Below are 17,614 nucleotides of genomic sequence, written 5' to 3'. Positions count from 1 at the left end.
CCCAAAAACTTTCCTGTTGAAGGAAAATATTCCCTTATTCAAATCTTGGTCCTCTGAGACTTAACCCATTCAGAACAGAATGCTGCCGTGGTGGCGAATGGGAGACTGTTAATCTCCGTTTTCCTTGCTGTTAGCTTGGTAACTGGTGCAATCCTCTAAGCTTTTATTTTAAGACACGTTTGCAAAAAGTGTCAGGTGTTCTGGAGGTTATGTAGAGCAAAGATAGGCAAAACTATGTTCCAGGAAAGAAAACTTGGATGGATGGGTATACTTTTTTATAGAAGGTTGAAACTTCAAAAGGTGAAAGAAAAGTGAATTCAGTTTTGCTGCTTTCTCTTTGTACTTCTCAAGAAGCATAGGCTAGCTTCATCAAAGAAATGTCTAAGTTTCTCTGTGTGGAACATTTAGTACAACATACCTTTTGGTGGTAGGGCTGTGAGCTCTTTCTCACATCATTAGACAGCCCATAGTCTTTCCTGACAGCTTTATAACAAAATTGCAAGAATGCTCTTCTATTTGAGTTTAAGGTGATGTCAGTTAATTTGCCAGCAAGGTTTTTATGACAGAAATTCGAAAGCACTACACTATGTTTTAACTAATTTTTGTGCAACTCCTAATTTTTAAGAGTATATTTAAAATAAAATATGGGGCAGTAGAAAAACTTCCAGTTCTTCTGTTCTTGAACTTGAGGGACTTTGATAACCAGAATTAAGATTCTTGACCAACTTTTCTTTCAAAATAGCAGTTGAAGTCCAGAAGTTAGGTTTTAGTCATAAGACAAGCTTTATATCTAATTAAAGATCTCCTTAATTAGAGACCACTTGTAATAGAAAACATACTCCTTTATGGTGGCTACCCATAGAAAAGTATAAATGAATTTATTTGCTCTATTTTTAAGGAGGAAAAAAAGCTTGGTTTTTTGGTGGTTTTTTCTTTTTTGAACCTTCAAAGCACTTAAAAGCATTACACTTAATGTCTACAAAGATCTTATTTTTTTTGGAACTGGATCCTGTTAAGAATCCTCATTCTCTAAGTGGGTTTAAAAAGTCAACAGATGAACGATGTTTTTATGTGCCTGATATCTAAAGTGGACTTTACAAAATAGAATTAAGTGGCTAGGTCTGCACTTTGGGAAGCTATAAGGATAGTAGACAAGACATCTGTCGTAAGGACCTGGAAGAATGGGTTGTTAAAAAAACCTTAAGCAGGGGTTCTCCCTCTGGACTTAAAGAATCTTGATTCAAGGCCTCTTGGTAAGCCAGAATGTCCAGTGTAGCTTCTTTGAAAGAAAAACTTTTTTCCAAAGTGTTGATCAGGACTTCTAGTTTTAACCTACTTTGTTGTACAGAAATGCTGTGAGAGTGAACCTAGCTTTAATGAACTTACTTTCTTGTATTGTAGGCATCCTTAAATGTCAATGACGTACCTCGATCTATTGTAAATGAAGAATTTCTTCAGGATCTTAGAGCCACTAAAATCTCATATTCGCAGGATGCAGAAGATAGAGTATTCAGAGCTCATGGTAAGAGAACTTCATTTGTGTAACTGTACTGCTTTCATTGCTTCCTTGTTTGAACTTGTTAACTTATTGTTTGTGTTTCAGGTCACTGCCTACATGAGATATTTGTACTCAGGGAAGGAATGTTTAAGCGAATTCCTGATATAGTTGTATGGCCTGGTAAGTTTTAATTATCTTATTCCCCTTCTGATCTGGGAGGCCATTGTTTACTAAACTCCTATGCTTTCTTGTCATGGGGAAGCTGTCTCTTGGTTCAGTTTCTGTAAAGACAAGTGAAGTCACTGAAGGAATTTTCTCATGAATGGTAATCCTGATCATTTAACATCTGGATTGCAGGTTGTGCCTGTGAAATTTATTATTAAATATAGATGAAGCTTCTGTTCACAGCTGAATTCATGACATAAGTAACCACAGTGTAATTTGAACTTGTATTTTCACCAAGAATAGCTGTCTAAACAGCAGTCTAAATCTTGTTTCTTAAAGGAGTATGCGATGGTAGAAGGGTAGTGAAATCTTTGTGTTAAAGAACTTTGTTTTATGACATGCTGTACTTTAAAAAAAAAGTGTAACACCTGTAACTCCTATCAGAATGCTTTACAAAGGACCATTGACTTGAAGAAAAAGCAGTGCAATCTGAGTGCAGACTAGACCCACTTTAAACAGAGTAATAACTAATGCTGTTGTAGATAATATGTAGCAGAAAATGCTTGCTTCTATCTAGTAGAAGGATAGAAATACTTAAATGGATAGGACTTTATTTGCATGCTTGTGTGAATTTTCTACTTGAATCATGTTTCTCTGGTCACTAGGAACTACTTTCCATATGCCATTTTTCAGTAGCTAACCAAAAAGTCATTGGATCTAAGTCAATTCTGTCAATTTCTGTTCTGCTGTATGAATCCAATTCTTTCCTTTACCTTTTATAACTCTTTCTGATATTCTGATAGCTGCACTGCATTAGAAACTCCCAAAAAATCTGATAAGAACTTACTTTTGGCTAAGTTTTGCTTCCTTTATTTGGGGGGAGGGGGGCAGAAATCACATATGGGAACCATAAAAAGAGGCACTATAAGATGCATCTCATTACTTTGAGGACTGGTACTGACATGACAGGACTGGTGGCTATGAACATCACTTGCCACAGCTTTATACTGTGCAGCTCCAAAAGCAACTGAAATGAAATGATTGACTGCTTGTGTTTAAAGCTGCTTTGTATGGCAAGAGCAAAGTAGCCAGAGTTTGTAAGCCTGTTTATTCAGTCCTGCTCACTGTCTGCTGTTTGCACAAACTCATGTACACCCTGTATTTGATCTGTTTTTTGATTCTTTTCCTTGCCTGTGCACAAGCATTTCTGCTTCCCTCTTTGACCAGATACAGAGTGTATTCTGAAAAAGTAAATTTCACCAGCAACTCTACTTTTGAAACTGAATGTCAGCCAGGAAGAAAAAGATGTGTTGTTCAGCTCTCAGAAGAGACTTATTTCTCACTTAAAATAAATTGGACAGCCTATTTTCAATAAAAGTTTTAAACTTGACTTGTTCTCCAAGAAATGTAGGTTAATTGTTAACTGTTTGGTAGCCCATCTTGCCCAAGAATTTGCAGGAGGTCTCAATCTGAGTAGAGCAGGAGACTAAGGCTGTAGTTAGCTCTTCAAATGCAGAATTGTTTCAGGTCTAAACTTCATTCTGAAACTGATACTTCTGAGCCTAGCTCTTTTTTAGTGCCTAACTCTTGGAAATGTCTTCCTTGCTGGTGTCAGAAGAGGAGCTGCTGCTTATTCAGACTGTAATAGTTAGTAGTAAGCACAAATCCTGTTTTTTAACTGTTTGGGCTTTTTTTAGTTTGCCATGAAGACGTAGTTAAAATTGTGGAATTAGCCTGCAAACATAATCTCTGCATAATACCATTTGGTGGTAAGTGTTATGAAATCTCAAATTTGTTTAACATTACTACTGAAAATGTATTCTATTTAAATTCAATTTAAATATATGATCTTAGTAATACATTGTACCAATAATTCAGTAGTTGGTTTTTTTAGTAGAATTTTGAGTGTAGTCTTAACTTTTTTATGATCTTTCAGTACTAAAAGCTGCTATATTCAATTCAGTGGAAGGCATTAAAAGTATGTCAACACCTTGAATATTGAGTGTGCAAGAGGAGTGATTATAAGAAGCTGAAATCTACCTCTATGCCTTGGAAGCCTTCTAGGAAATAAGTCAAATTCAAATATCTGTTAGAGCTATCATGGTTTTGGACACATTCCTTGTGCTCATTTCCCACAAACATGTATGAATTAGGTTTTTTGTTGTACAATTGAAGCTCATAAGCCCAGGGATGATTGTGGTCAGATACTATGCTGCAAAATCATTAACCATAATTCTGATTTCCTTTTAGACATTGTTCATTTTGAAAGTTTTATACTCTAACTCCTGTCGCAAAGGGTTTTCAGAAAATGCCTCAGGTACAGAGTACAGGTAAAGGCCTGTATAACCTGTGTCCTTCTCAGCCTAAAGAATTTCTAAAGGACTTCAGGTTTTTAGTTGTGGATTCTTTTTCTTCTAAGCCTGCTGAATTTGAGTGGTGAGCTACCTTGCTTTGACTTAGAGCTCAGGGAACACAGGATGTTGGCTTTCGTGAGCTCATTCTGTGAGAAGCTTTTTGACAAGAACTCTTAATTCTGTGGGATAAATCTGCGTGGTTTATTTGGTATTTGCTTATGCTGTAGGAGTATAGCCCTAGTTTTTACTAAATTTTAAATTTAACATTTACTATTTGAGAAGATGAGCATGTCACCTGAAGACAATACCAACTGATGAAGCTGGTTTCTTCGTAAAATGCTCTCATCCTTGTTAGATACATCTGGAGAGCTAGAAGACTGCTACCAGTCGCCTTTGGTAGCAGTAAATTGGTATAGCTGAAAGCAGCAATATTTGATGGTCTCTTGATTGCTGACCAGGATACAGAAAGATCTTCAAATTGTTTTCCAAATTTCTTTATACTGAACTATGGGCAACTTCTGGAGTTATTACTGTAAGAGGTTATTATTTAAGGAAAATGCTGCCTTTCCTGTCATTGGAAACAAAGGTGACAGGCTTTACTGCTCTTGGAGAGTTTTATTAGTTGTTACTGTCTCTGTACTTGCCATTGGTTGTTCTTCTGGTAGCTTGCTGTGGGTCTCCAGCATCCTAGTCTCTCTTCCTATGGCTTTTGTAACCTTTGAGAAGCCAAAGGCTTCTTGGAGTCTGTTCTGTATTATCCTATAAACGTACATTAGAAACCTCCAGAGAAGTTTGACATTTGGGTTTATCTGGGTTTTTTTATTGTTTCTTTCTTGCTTTCAGATAAGTATTGCATTCTTGTATTAGGTAGCCTTCTTAAAACAACTTTTTAGGTAGAAGTCTAGTGGCTTCCATAGTGATCTCAAAAGAATATATAGAAACCATAGGTAGCTTTGTTTCTTGGATAGGTTTTGTTATTTCTTATCCTGCCATGTTTTAAAACTCTATTCTGGACTTAACAGAAGCAGCTGAGATGGTCACAGAATTTCATGGTTTGTTATCAAGTGCTGTTAAAGCATTGTCAGCTCCAGTGCTGCCTTGATTTTGTGAAACCCAGTATGGGAGAAGGGACAACCTTAAAAGGCTAATCCCTTGCCTCAAACAGTTAACTTCAGTGATCTTATTTTGTAAAGTTCAATATCAGAAAGAAGGGAGAGGGGGATGGTATGTGAAGAATTGCTACCTGAGAATTTTATGATCAGAATGTCCCTCCTGTATTTGCAGGAGGGACAAGTGTCTCCAGTGCCCTTGAATGTCCTGAAGAAGAAAAAAGAACAATTGTCTCACTGGATACTTCACAAATGGTATGTCTCAATTTTTTTATTTTTAAATTATCTTATGATTACTGTGAATGGTGACTATTAGAGAATGACACTTCTTTCTTTGCAAGAATAAAGTAGGGATGGAAGTATTAATCTCTACCATGCATGATTAAACTTGTACTCCTTCAATTGAAGTGTTAATTTGCTGATGTTAGCCCTGTACTACTTCATATGACCTGTATGTATTTAATAAGAAAAAAAAAATAGGCTTAAGCCTTCTTACAGCAGCTTTAAGTGAAAATCAGAGTAAGCTACTATTCTTCTATATTGGAACTTGTATCTGAGGTTAAATTAAAGGCTACAAGGAAGCTATTTGTTATTGCAGATTTCACTAGTTTTTGCAGACTTAAAAATACTTAAAGGTTGGTAAGGTGACCTAATACCTATAAATCAACTTGAAGGATCAACTTTAAAGAAAAAACTTAGATTTTTGTGTAGATAGCATCTTGAGAATGTGAAGTTCTTAGCTTTATGGCAGTCTTAGATACTCAGTTCAGTAAAATTCAGTGCTGGTTTTCATCTTTCCATTATGAAGAAGCTTTATAATTTTAAAGTGATAGTTTTATAACTACATAGTAATGAGATGCTTCAGAAACAACTCTGCATCTTTGATGTAGGGTGCTACTGCCTCTGAGCATCTGCTGAGCTTAACTCCTTTAGCCTTCGAAGGTAAGACCTGAGTTCTGGCTCCATTTTCTCTACTCAGTCAGCGGTGCTTCATTTAAACTTGTTTCTCAGCGTGTCTGGCTACAAAGTGGTATTTTCTGCGAAGGTGGCAGTTATGTATTGAAGGAGGCTTTTCAGCTGTCTATATGGAGTGAAATCCAAAGAGTACAATACTGACACAGGCCTTCATTTGAACTTACTGATTCATAGCCCACAGCTCTGACTTCTGTCTGGTTTGGAGGTGAGAAAGGAATTTGATTAACTCTTACTACCATGCTTTTGTGTAAGCTAGATAGGTAAGTAATACCAAGTCAGAAAACAGACCACTTTCATGTGTCTTGAATGACTCTGCTAGCCAGTGCTTGCAGTCATTAATGAAGGGGGAAAATAAAGAAATTAGGGTGAAAAGAAGCATTGTCAGAGTTAAAACCTGGGTGTCTCAGACCAGTTAAGGTGATTGGCTAAGCTTTACTATTTTAATAGGTGCTTAATGGGTATCTTCATCTTATGTAGGGCCTATATTGCATAAAAACTGATTTATATAAGCATCTTGTATCAGTTAAGCAGTTTATGTTGAAACTGAAGGTATCTGAAAGGAGCTGAAATAGCTGGCTTTTACTACTTAGTTAGCCCTGATGTAGAGGGGAGGCAATTGCTTTAAAAGCATAGTTTAAGTTGGACTACAAGATGTCCACATTTGTCATTTGAAAAATCAAGGCAAAGGGAAGTTAGAGCTGTTCTCCTTCTACACAAAGTTAACTCACAAAATTATAGAAGTACACCAGAAGTGTACTTAAGAATGAAGAGTGGAAGCTGAAGCTTCTGTAGTGTCCTTACTATAAACAAAGCTAAAACCATGGTTTTCCCCTTCACGTGGATTGTCTTCACTGACAATCGTGTTTAGTGCACTGTGTAACTTGTAGTGTTTACTACTTTTCCTGTGTAGTAGAATATACTGATGGGACAGTGAGGATCTCATCAGATAAAATGATGTAATCCTTCCAAATATCTTGAACTTCTAAAGTATGTACATACTGTGACATCCTGCAGTATATCTTGTTTCTAGCCTAGTGTGTCAAAATTCAAGAGCTGAACTGGAAAAACTGAATGCAGTCTATTTAACCCATGGAGTATGTTTAAGAATACTTCTCTTGGTGTATACCTAATGCTCAGATAGTCAAATTCAGGCACCTTCAGTTGTGTTAATTGTGAAAATGCCTGTATTGCTTAACTTCTGTAAGAGTTTTGACTTAATTCTTTCTGGCTTTTTTGCACTGTTTCTGTAAACATTCCTAGTATAAATTGACTAAGAAATATGTTACTTTTTTATAGTGGTGATATCATAAATTGTAACCTGTTGTGTAGCTGAGTGAGGGGGCTCAGCTTCCACTGCTGTAATAACTGGAGTTGTAGTAATAGTAAACTATACGACCAAGCAAGTTGATCTTATAGCATTAGGGAAGGAAATAAACAAAAATCTTTAACATTGATTCTTTGTTTTGATTGGCTTTTCAACAGAATCGGATTCTCTGGATAGATGAGAAAAACTTAACAGCTTGTGTGGAAGCTGGCATTGTTGGACAAGATCTGGAAAAACAGGTATTTTTAACTTGTCGAGCATCTAGTGTTTCTCCATATTTTTCTTAGCTGTTCCTCATGTCTTGTCTAAATCATTGAATTCTAGCTTAATTCTTGTCTGTTTTCATGCAGACCAGTGTGTTAAGCATTATATGCATGGCTATGAACCGTATCACATTGAATGTTGTATTTGATGAACATTTAAATTTTTTTCTTTTTAACTCTAGCCACAAAATGTGATTACAGTAAGAAGTTGACAATTCATAGGATCTAATGCTATGCTTTCCATTTCAGACCTTAGATAAACCTTGTGGTTGCAAGGCATGAGACATGGTACTAATTACCAGGAAAAACTCAAATTGTCACTTTGTGATGCATGTTTTAGTCATTTTGGCCAGAAGTAGTTTTCCTGGAAAGAGTAGAGCATATACCAGATTTGCTGTTGCTGCTGCTTAACGCCAGTTACAGGAGAGTAGCAGAAAGGATGGAGAGTTGCCCAGGACAATAGTCCAGTGGAAGATTAGATCACCTGCATTTCAAAGTGACCTCTAGAGGCTTTTAATTGCAGTTTATCAGAGCCACAGCACCCTTCTCAGGGTCCTTCTTGGTGCTCCTCTATAATCAAGCAAGTTGTGGATGTTTTACTAGTCCTCAGGAAATGTAGTTCTGCTTATTAAAAAAAAAAATAAATTCTAGGACTTGATTTGATAGCTAAATATTGTCTAAACTTTTCTTAGTTTCTTAGTGCTTAAATGTACTTTACAAATATTCAGAAACTTGAATGGGTTTTTGAACTTCTTTTTGAGACCACTTTTTAGAAGAAAACTTGTCATACTTGACTAACAGAAATGTTTATGATGAGAAAGATAGCCTTTCCTGCCTTTTATTTTATTTTCCCTTTTAACATTTGATGTAATACTTGAACATTTCCAGATCTGTTTTTCAAGCGCGGAATTAAAATGCAAAGAGAATATTCTCTGCATTTAAAATGGCATTTTTCTAGAGTGGTAGTTTGATATTTCACTACTAGCTATCCTTTAAGTGTCCCAACTTTTCCTTTTACTTAGAGTAACAGACAATATTCCCCTGTTGCTTATAGCTCTTATGAGCTGAAACACTGCTGTTGCAGTTATTCTTTTTGAATATTTTTTGATCAAAACCCTTTTTTAATCAAGTTTTTCACTATGAAAAGAGTACTGGTTGTCAATTTGTTCAATATTGAATATAAGCTAGTATTTGTACAAAGGTTTGATGTATGGAGTGACTGAGCATGTGAGGACTTCTGTGCAATTCCTTCAATGTGCAAGGAATACATAATTAGATCATCTACTTAAAGTGCATGTGTTAAGTCTATTACATATACTGGAATTCCAGTATTACTAGCAAATGGGATGTGATTAAAGCTAGTGCTCCAAGTTGTGCTTGTTTTTGTAGCACAATCATCACCCTTGTAACAGTAACTAAGACAAAGAGCCAAATTCTAAACAAATAACAGAAAAAAAAAAGGAAAACTTGGTATTTGACAAAAGTTAGGCTGTAAATCTTTTATAATGGGCCATTCAAAATCAATGTGAACTTCACACATTTGTCTATCTTGGCTAGTGACTCTAGTGCGATTAAGACACTTTTCTGAGGGATGAGAACTTTAGATATTAGTGTACTCTGTAGAGAAGCCTCAAGTTACTTGTTTTTGTCAGAACAGAATATGGAATAATAGCTGATAGGTGAGGACTAAAGATGATGAAAGGATAATGAAGATGGAATATTTGATAATATTTTTTGTAATAAGCATTATCAATCAGATTGTGATTCTATAGGGAAAGCTAGCACATCCTCATATTTTTCTGGATGAAGCTGTCTCTTGCATCTGCAAAGTACGTAGCATAATCTCCCCCCGCCCTGTAAGTGCTCTTAGCACGTACTGTTCGTACAACAGGATTCAAGGAGCTTAGACCAAGTGCTTTGTACATGCGCAGTCAGTTACAAGTTTTTGATAGCATGGTCTTCTGCTGTGCTTGTGTTTATACAACTTGTAGAAATTGTTAAGTTGTGACTGAAGCAAATTTCTTGTCATCTTGGGGAATAAGGAGGGTGCAGGCTCCAACCTTTCCCTAATATATGACCAGTAAGTATCTAAAGCCACAAGCTCCTCTGGTATGAGAGGGGACCATGAGCTAGATGAATACTGTAGACATTACATAGAAGTGACTTTCAATCATTTCACTTAGAGCTGCTTTGTACAATGGAATATAGTTAATGATCCACATTGTGATATACTTAAATACCTTTGTCCAACTGGATTGTTATCAGTTGGTCAGTGCAAATTGATCATCTCAAATGCACTAACACAGTTATCACTTAATGCGAGACTGTTGGGTCTTTAATTCTTCCTGTTCGACAGCTTTGGTATTGCAATTCTGAGGGCATCCAATCAACCTCAGGTGCTGTGCAGATGGCAAAGCCAAGCTAATACAGAAAAATGAGAAACAAGTGACTACTTAATGTACAGCAATGTGTGATCTGCATCACAAATAGTTGATGGTGTTGCATACAGGAAGCCCAACCAGATGGCTGTATATTAAAACACATCACTCCTTGAGAGAATTAAGCACAGGCAATTTGCTCACATTTTCTGCAGACCTGCTGCATATCACATTAGGATAGAAAGAACAAGAGATTAAGTGCGTTATTGGCAGCATTTGTGCAAAGTTGGCAGTTACTTAGTTATAACTTTTTTCCATATGTATTTGAATTTGCACCTTCTTATGAACAATAAAGGTCTTAGTTTTAAAATATGGGGGAGGAGTATTATAGGTTCGTATGTAGCATAGTGTATGCACAATAGAAGCAGATTTAATTTGCATTTCATTTACATATGAAAGACAAAACTTGTTCCTCAATAAATGGATGTGTGGTCAGGATACTTAGTTTTTTAAACAAAAAAACCCCTTAGAATATTGAAATTTGGAGTACTAAGCAAATGCAGGCCGTGTAGAATGTTGTTTTGTTTTTTTTAGCTTGCTGAAAGTGGCTTCTGTACAGGCCATGAACCAGACTCCATGGAGTTCAGCTCACTAGGAGGATGGGTAGCAACACGAGCATCAGGCATGAAAAAAAACATCTATGGAAACATTGAAGATCTGGTAAATAGTTCTAGTATTTTTTTCAAATTAATTACTATGTTTGGAGGCTCAATATTTATAATGACTGAGGGAAAGGGGATAGTAAATTGCAGTTCTCTTAAGTGATACAGTTTTGGCATCAAATCTTGACTGAAATGCTTGTTTCCTTGCTTTTGATATTAGTACTTATAATCTGTATTACTGATGTAAAAGTCAATTTCATTTTGGTGCTCACTGGCTAGCTTAAGGAATTGTTACTCTGTCTGCCTCTGGTGCCTTCTTCCACTGTTTTGTGCTCTCTATTAATCCAGTGTAATAATCCTGTTGAACTTCTAGGGTGATTCCAAAAGGCCCACGTTCTCTCCAATCTGCTGTGTGTTCCTGAAGTTGTCTAGTTGGATCATCTAACTCTGACAGCAAGCTAGCTCTTTCCACCTTCCTACCTCTCCCTAGACTAGTAGTTTTTTCAAATCAGTAGGCTGATCTAATTGACCTTGTGGATGCACAATGGTGAAATTTAATGCCACCACGTGGTCTGTAAGAACCCTGGGGAAGGAAGCAATGGATTGGGAATGGCAGTATTCTACTCTCAAATCTGTTTTAAGCATTAAAATGATTCAGCTTTTTATTAATCCAGTAACTTGTTTTTTCAAGCTTACTTTTTTAATTTAAAAATCTACCTTTTTTGTTATAATAAATATATTGAAGTTAAATCATCACTGTTCAGACTTTACCTGCCTTTTAGCTTTAAACTTCTAGCTTTCTCTCGTAGTTTGTACAATAGCCCTTCCACACACATGGGTTTTTTCTTCTTCTCTGTGGCACACTCTAGGTAATGTATCCCCATCACCTCAGGCTCATAGTTCAGACATGTTTGGTCTGTGCACAGATGTGACACTTTACTATCAGTGACTGAGCGTGGCAGGAATGACAGTTTTTATTCAGCAGGCCTGGCTGAACTAAAACTACTAGAGCTTGCAAAGTGTCATCTGTCCCCTACTGCTTGAAGTGTTACTGAATGGTATAGTTTTGCTTGTGCTAGATGCAAAGCAGAAGGCTTTTCTATCATGGACGCATAACTTCAGGCTAAAACAGCTTCTGAAATTTTCATTAAGAGGAGATAGGATTGAAAATTGATTCAGAACAGTTCATGAGTTTCAAAATGGCACAGTAAGAAAGTTTCAGGGAAGTGTTTGCTTTCTGAGGAAACTGTATCTAGAAACAGTGTGTTATATAGGCAGCCTAAAATCCACTTATTGCAGAATCAACAGTTCGTAAAATGCATATAATAAAATTCTTGAACAAGTCTGAGCAGGATGAAAATTACCTAGCTACCTGTGCTTGAAAGTTTTAAAGCTGTTAGTTGAAATTCAGTAATTTTGCTTCATTTAAAGGCTTCACTAAAAAAAAAATCCAAAACTCATCCTTCTTTGGTATAAAATAATTGAATATATGAAATATATTTTAAAAAATCTGGGCTCTGTATTACATGTGCATTAATAAAGCTAGAAGCAATAACATTGGAAAATATTTTTAAACGACTTTCTAGCCTTACGTATGTATCAGTCTTATGGCAGGTTTAATAAATTACTTCTGTCTGTCTTCCTAATAGAAATATTTCTGTAGCAACTGATGACTGAATTACATTAGCTTTATGAAGCAGGTGTTCTAAAGCAAAATTTAAGCCCTCACTTTTTTCCCCTCTCAATATTACTAGGTGTATTCTGGATTAAAATCCTAGTACTCAAAGTACTGTCTACACTGAGGAACAAAAGTTTTAAGTGGTACTGTCTGCATGTAGTCGACAGCTGTTTTGATTTGGCATAGGACTGGAAACAACCTGTTGTGTGGGCAAACCATGCTGTGTTAGAAATAATTGTTGGTAACAGTCCTCAGGTTATCCCAAAAGTTTTGGGCTGCCTATAGAATGTGTAAAGTCTACAAAGCTGAACTGTATCAAGCTTAATACGTGTTTTGTTGAAAATATACAAAAATGTGTGCTTAATGCAAGTATTTTTAGTCATTGCATATTGTTTACACAGGTGATTCATATAAAAATGGTAACTCCTAGAGGAATTGTAGAAAAAAACTGCCAAGTACCTCGCATGTCAACAGGACCTGATATTCATCACTTCATTATGGGATCCGAAGGTATAAACACAGTAATTTCATGTAACTGCATCTTAATTCAGCTTCTGTAATGGCTCAATTTGAGCATCTTTAATGTTGTGGCTTCCAGTGTGTCTGAGTGGCATTATGCAGGCATTGTGTTAGGATAATACATTGAGACCTTAATTAGGACTGAAGTTAAGCAGCTCTGAAGAGTGCTTAAAACAGATCTGTGGAGTTAGCCTATAAGTCTAGTAACAAACTGTGGTGGGTTGACCCTGGCTGAGGGCCAGGTGCCCACCAGAGCTGCTCTATAACTCCTCTCCTTCATTAGACAGGGGAGAAAAAGTACAACAAAAAGCTTATGGGTCGAGATAAGGACAGGGAGAGATCATTCACTAATTATCGTCATGAGCAAAAGAGACTGAACTTTGAGAGGGAATTCATCTAATTTATTACTAAGCAAAACAGAGTAGAGGAATGAGAAGTAAAATCAACTCTTAAAACACCTCCCCCCACCCCTCCCATCTTCCTGGGCTCAACTTCACTCCTGGCTTCAACCTCTCCACCACTCCCTCAGCAGCACAGGGGGACAGGGAATGAGAGTTACAGTCAGTTCATCACACGTTGTTTCTGCTGCTTCTTCATCCTTGGGGGAGGACTCCTCTCATCATTCCCCTGCTCCAGCGTGGGGTCCCTCTCACAGGAAACAGTCATTCACAAACTTCTCCAACATGAGTCTCTCCCATGGGCTACAGTCCTTCATGAACTGCTCCAGCGTGGTCTCTTCCATGGGGTGCAGACCTTCGGGAGCAAACTGCTCCAGCGTGGGTCCCCCATGGGGTCACAAGTCCTGCCAGCAAACCTGCTCTGGTGTGAGCTCTTCCCTCCATGGGTCCACAGGTCCTGCCAGGAGCTTGCTCCAGTGTGGGCTTCCCATGGGCCACAGCCTCCTTCAGGTGCCTCCACCTGCTCCGGCGTGGGGTCCTCCACGGGCTGCAGGTGGAATCGCTACACCCCCTCATCCTCCCTCCATGGGCTGCAGGGGGACAGCCTGCTTCACCATGGTCTTCACCACAGGCTGCAGGGGGATCTCTGTTCCAGTGCCTGGAGCACCTCCTCCCCGTCCTTCTTTACTGACCTTGGTGTCTGCAGAGTTTCTTACATCTTCTCACTCCTCTCTCTGGTGCCAAAAGCTCTCTCCAGCTGTTTTTTTCCTTCTTAAATATGTTATCACAGAGGCGCTGATTGGTTTGGCCTTGGCCAGCGGCGGGTCTGTCTTAGAGCTGGCTGGCATTGGCTCTATCAGACACAGGGGAAGCTTCTAGCAGCTTCTCACAGAAGCCACCCCTGTAGCCCCCCCCCTCCCTGCTACCAAAACCTTGCCAAACAAACCCACACACAAACATCATGATTTAGAGGATACCTTGTAAGAATTCACCATGTAAACAGTCGGGACTAAATCACCTGCTACTGCAGTACTGAATTTTGGGGATTTCTGGTAAATGGTTGTTAGGTTGGGTAACTTGCAAGAAGTACATCTTGCAATACTTTACTCAGTTTTTCTTTTTTCCCCAAAGGAACTCTTGGAGTGGTTACTGAAGTTACGATAAAGATTCGCCCGGTCCCTGAATACCAGAAGTATGGCTCTGTGGTCTTCCCCAACTTTGAACGAGGGGTGGCCTGCTTAAGGGAAGTGGCAAAGCAGGTAAAGAAAAGCCAGATGTTGACTTCACTCGAAAACACAAATTCTAGCATTAGGGATGTGTTGATGCTCTAGTATTTCTGACAAAAGTCATGCAATGGAAGGATATGGCCTGTGTTTAGCAAACAGTTCCTGAAGCACAGTGACACATTCAGGTGAGCTGGATATTTTGAGGTGGAATTGTGCTTACACTGTGGTATTTAAACAGAGTCTTCTGAATAGTATGGTCAGATGTGTTTTCAGGCAGCAAAACTCAGACATGGGTATCCAAACTGTGTAATGTTTTCCCTCGTGGCTGTGCTTCCAAGCAAATCTTACACTGGCTAGCCTCTTTCTTCACAATCTTAGTCTAACTTCTTTGCTCTGTGCAAAACATATCAAATTTCTATGAATGGTGGAATATACCCTGAATTGGGGAAGTAATTTCAGAAATGTTTTAATGCCAAACTAAACACAGCTTTACATTTTTTCCAGTGATTGGTCTAAATTAATGACTTAATGACTTAATGTTCTAAGCCAGATGTTCAAACTGGTATGTGAATGACATGTATATGCTAGTCAGCAGCACTTGCCAGTTCTTCTGTTGTGCTTCTACTGCTAGTGCTTGTTCTTCCTGTTAAAGGTACCTAAGCAAACTGGGAATGCTTAACCATATGGCTGATCAACATTTTAAGTTGATTAAGAAACTAATGTCTTTCCCTACCTGTGGCCTCAGTTAGAAGGGGGGGGAAAAAGGCACTGTTAGCCATTTAGTGTTGCTCCATTTCTAAGTTTCTGTTGCAGCTGCTGCTGTTTCACTGCGTACTTGAGCCTGAACTTATTCGTCTCTTCAGTTGCCCCTTGCATCAATCTTGGTAGTAATTACAGTGATTGCTATCTGAAAAGCTGTTTCTTGTCTGTATTTGGTCTACTTTAATGTAAGAATAACCAACCTGCAGGTTGTGGGTGGGTTGATCTCATTTCAAACCACTCATCCAGCCTTCTGTCAACCTGCCTGGTGAGCTATCTTAGGAAAAAAGGACATGAAGAACTATCATGTGACTGAAAATATATTAATGATATGATGGAGGGTGAACATGTCAAATCAAGTGATAGAGCAGTATTCTGTATCCATGTGATTAGAGGAAGACTAGCCTAAAATTCAGGCTTTATCATACTCCTCTGGCCATACATTTCAGTATCACAGATTACACTACTTAGGCACGTGTATGACCAGAAGTTTGCCTAATTGAAGACAACCATTCTTACTGGTTTTCAGATTTCTGTACAGTGCAGAACCTAGATTGGACCAAGATAGGGATTTTAATTGCAGTCTGATGGTAGAGCATTAGTGTACTGGGTCTGGCTGGGATGGAGTTAATTTTCTTCATAGCAGCCTGTGTGGTGATATGTTTTGTACTTGTGACCAAAACAATGTTAACACACTAATATTTTAGCTGTTGGTGGACAGTGTGTGTACAGTGTCAAGGCTTTCTCCAGTTTTCACTCTTCTCCTACCAGGAAGTAGGGTGGGAGTGGACAAGAGGCTGGGAGAGAATGCAGTTGGTACAGCTGACCCCAGCTGACCAGAGATATTCTCTATTGCATAACATTATGGTCAAATAAAACTGGAGGGGAGAATTTTCCAGGAGCTGCCACTGCCTGAGAACTGGCTGAATGCTGGTCAGCTGGTGGTAATTGATTGTTTTTGCATATTTTTGGTGTGGTTTTTTCCATTTTGCTTATCAAGCTGTCTTCATCTCAACCCATGAGTTTTCCTGCTTTTACCCTTCTGATTTTCTCCCCTGTCCCACTGTGGGGGGGGAAGTGAGTGAGCAAGCAGCTGTGTAGCACTTAGCTGCCTGCCACAGTTAACCCACAACAATTTTGATGGATTTGTAATGTATGTGTGTCTTTGATTACGTATCAACATAAGCTCGATACCATACTTGATTAGAATATCTTTAGTGATATGGCAATTTAGAAAAACACTCAGTACTTGAAGGCCAAAGATTTTTGGACTATTCCCGTGTCAGCTTAAACTGAAAATTCTCAATGCATTATATCTAGACATACCTAATAGATGTTGCTATTCAAGTGAAAACAAGCTTATAGTCACCTCTTTTCAATTATGATGATGGCCATAGGTGTCTGGTATCAAAGTGCACTTTCTATGTTGTTTTTAAATGAAAATTTGATTGTTATGAATTCAAGCAAAACTGTGTACATAATCTTTTTATTCTTCCTCGTTTTGTCCTCCAGAGATGTGCTCCTGCATCAATTCGACTTGTCGACAATGCACAGTTTCAGTTTGGTAAGTATGTAGATCTTCTTGGACAAATATGTTTCTAATGGTTTTGATTTTTAGTACCTTAATTCCGTTTTAGGGGTAATTCTTTTGCTCAAAACTAGACAAAGAAGGCAATGAACCTGAAGCTCAAACTCCAGATAGTGCCATAATGTGTACTTTTAGAAACAGAAGGCTATCTGTGTCTCTGGGAAAACAATATCAACTACAAGAGCCAGTAAAGAGCCATGCTCTGCATATAAATGCATAAGATTTTTTGCTGCCTTTCCATTCTTGGCATATAGTCTACTACAGAGTTTGAAATTCTGGAGGAGCTTCCTCTGTTTTGCTGTAAAGGAGCAGAGGTGATAACTTTGCAATATAGCACTGGAAAGATTTTCTTCCTAAGAGTACCAATGAGAAGTCAGGTATGAAAAAAGAATAATTGGACTGCAGGCACCTTTGATGGTAAGTTGGTTGATTCCTCTAAATCTCATAAAAGCACCACAAGTGATATACAGACTCCTTAAAGTAGCAGGGTTTTTTAAAATACTCTGATGTGGCAATGATTGGGTGGGAGAGAGGCAATGACGTACTTGTCCAAAGTGAGCTGTCTATTTTTAAATGAAGTTCAGATGTAGTAAATGCCGTAACTGTATGCAACTAGAACTAAGCTGTAGGCTTTAGGAATAGAAAGTCAGTGAAGCTACTAGAAGAGTACTGAACACAAAGACTTTGAAATTTCAATTAGTTCAAATACCTAAATAGG

At 38.0% G+C, this 17,614-nt stretch overlaps 1 protein-coding gene across 1 annotated transcript in view; it reads left to right on the top strand.

The window, feature by feature from the left end:
• Positions 1–17,614, top strand: part of AGPS (alkylglycerone phosphate synthase) — a 55,104-nt gene that overhangs the window by 17,463 nt on the left and 20,027 nt on the right. The window contains exons 4-12 of the mRNA XM_075756562.1: positions 1,402–1,522; positions 1,604–1,678; positions 3,361–3,432; positions 5,302–5,381; positions 7,584–7,664; positions 10,661–10,786; positions 12,808–12,916; positions 14,455–14,582; positions 16,821–16,872. Coding sequence (XP_075612677.1) covers positions 1,402–1,522; positions 1,604–1,678; positions 3,361–3,432; positions 5,302–5,381; positions 7,584–7,664; positions 10,661–10,786; positions 12,808–12,916; positions 14,455–14,582; positions 16,821–16,872 — 844 coding nt within the window. The remainder of the gene's footprint in view (positions 1–1,401; positions 1,523–1,603; positions 1,679–3,360; positions 3,433–5,301; positions 5,382–7,583; positions 7,665–10,660; positions 10,787–12,807; positions 12,917–14,454; positions 14,583–16,820; positions 16,873–17,614) is intronic.

The sequence above is a fragment of the Balearica regulorum genome, chromosome 6 (assembly GCF_011004875.1).
Source record: "Balearica regulorum gibbericeps isolate bBalReg1 chromosome 6, bBalReg1.pri, whole genome shotgun sequence".
NCBI classification, from domain to species: Eukaryota; Metazoa; Chordata; class Aves; order Gruiformes; family Gruidae; genus Balearica; species Balearica regulorum.
This window is presented reverse-complemented; position numbering and strand designations above follow the sequence as displayed.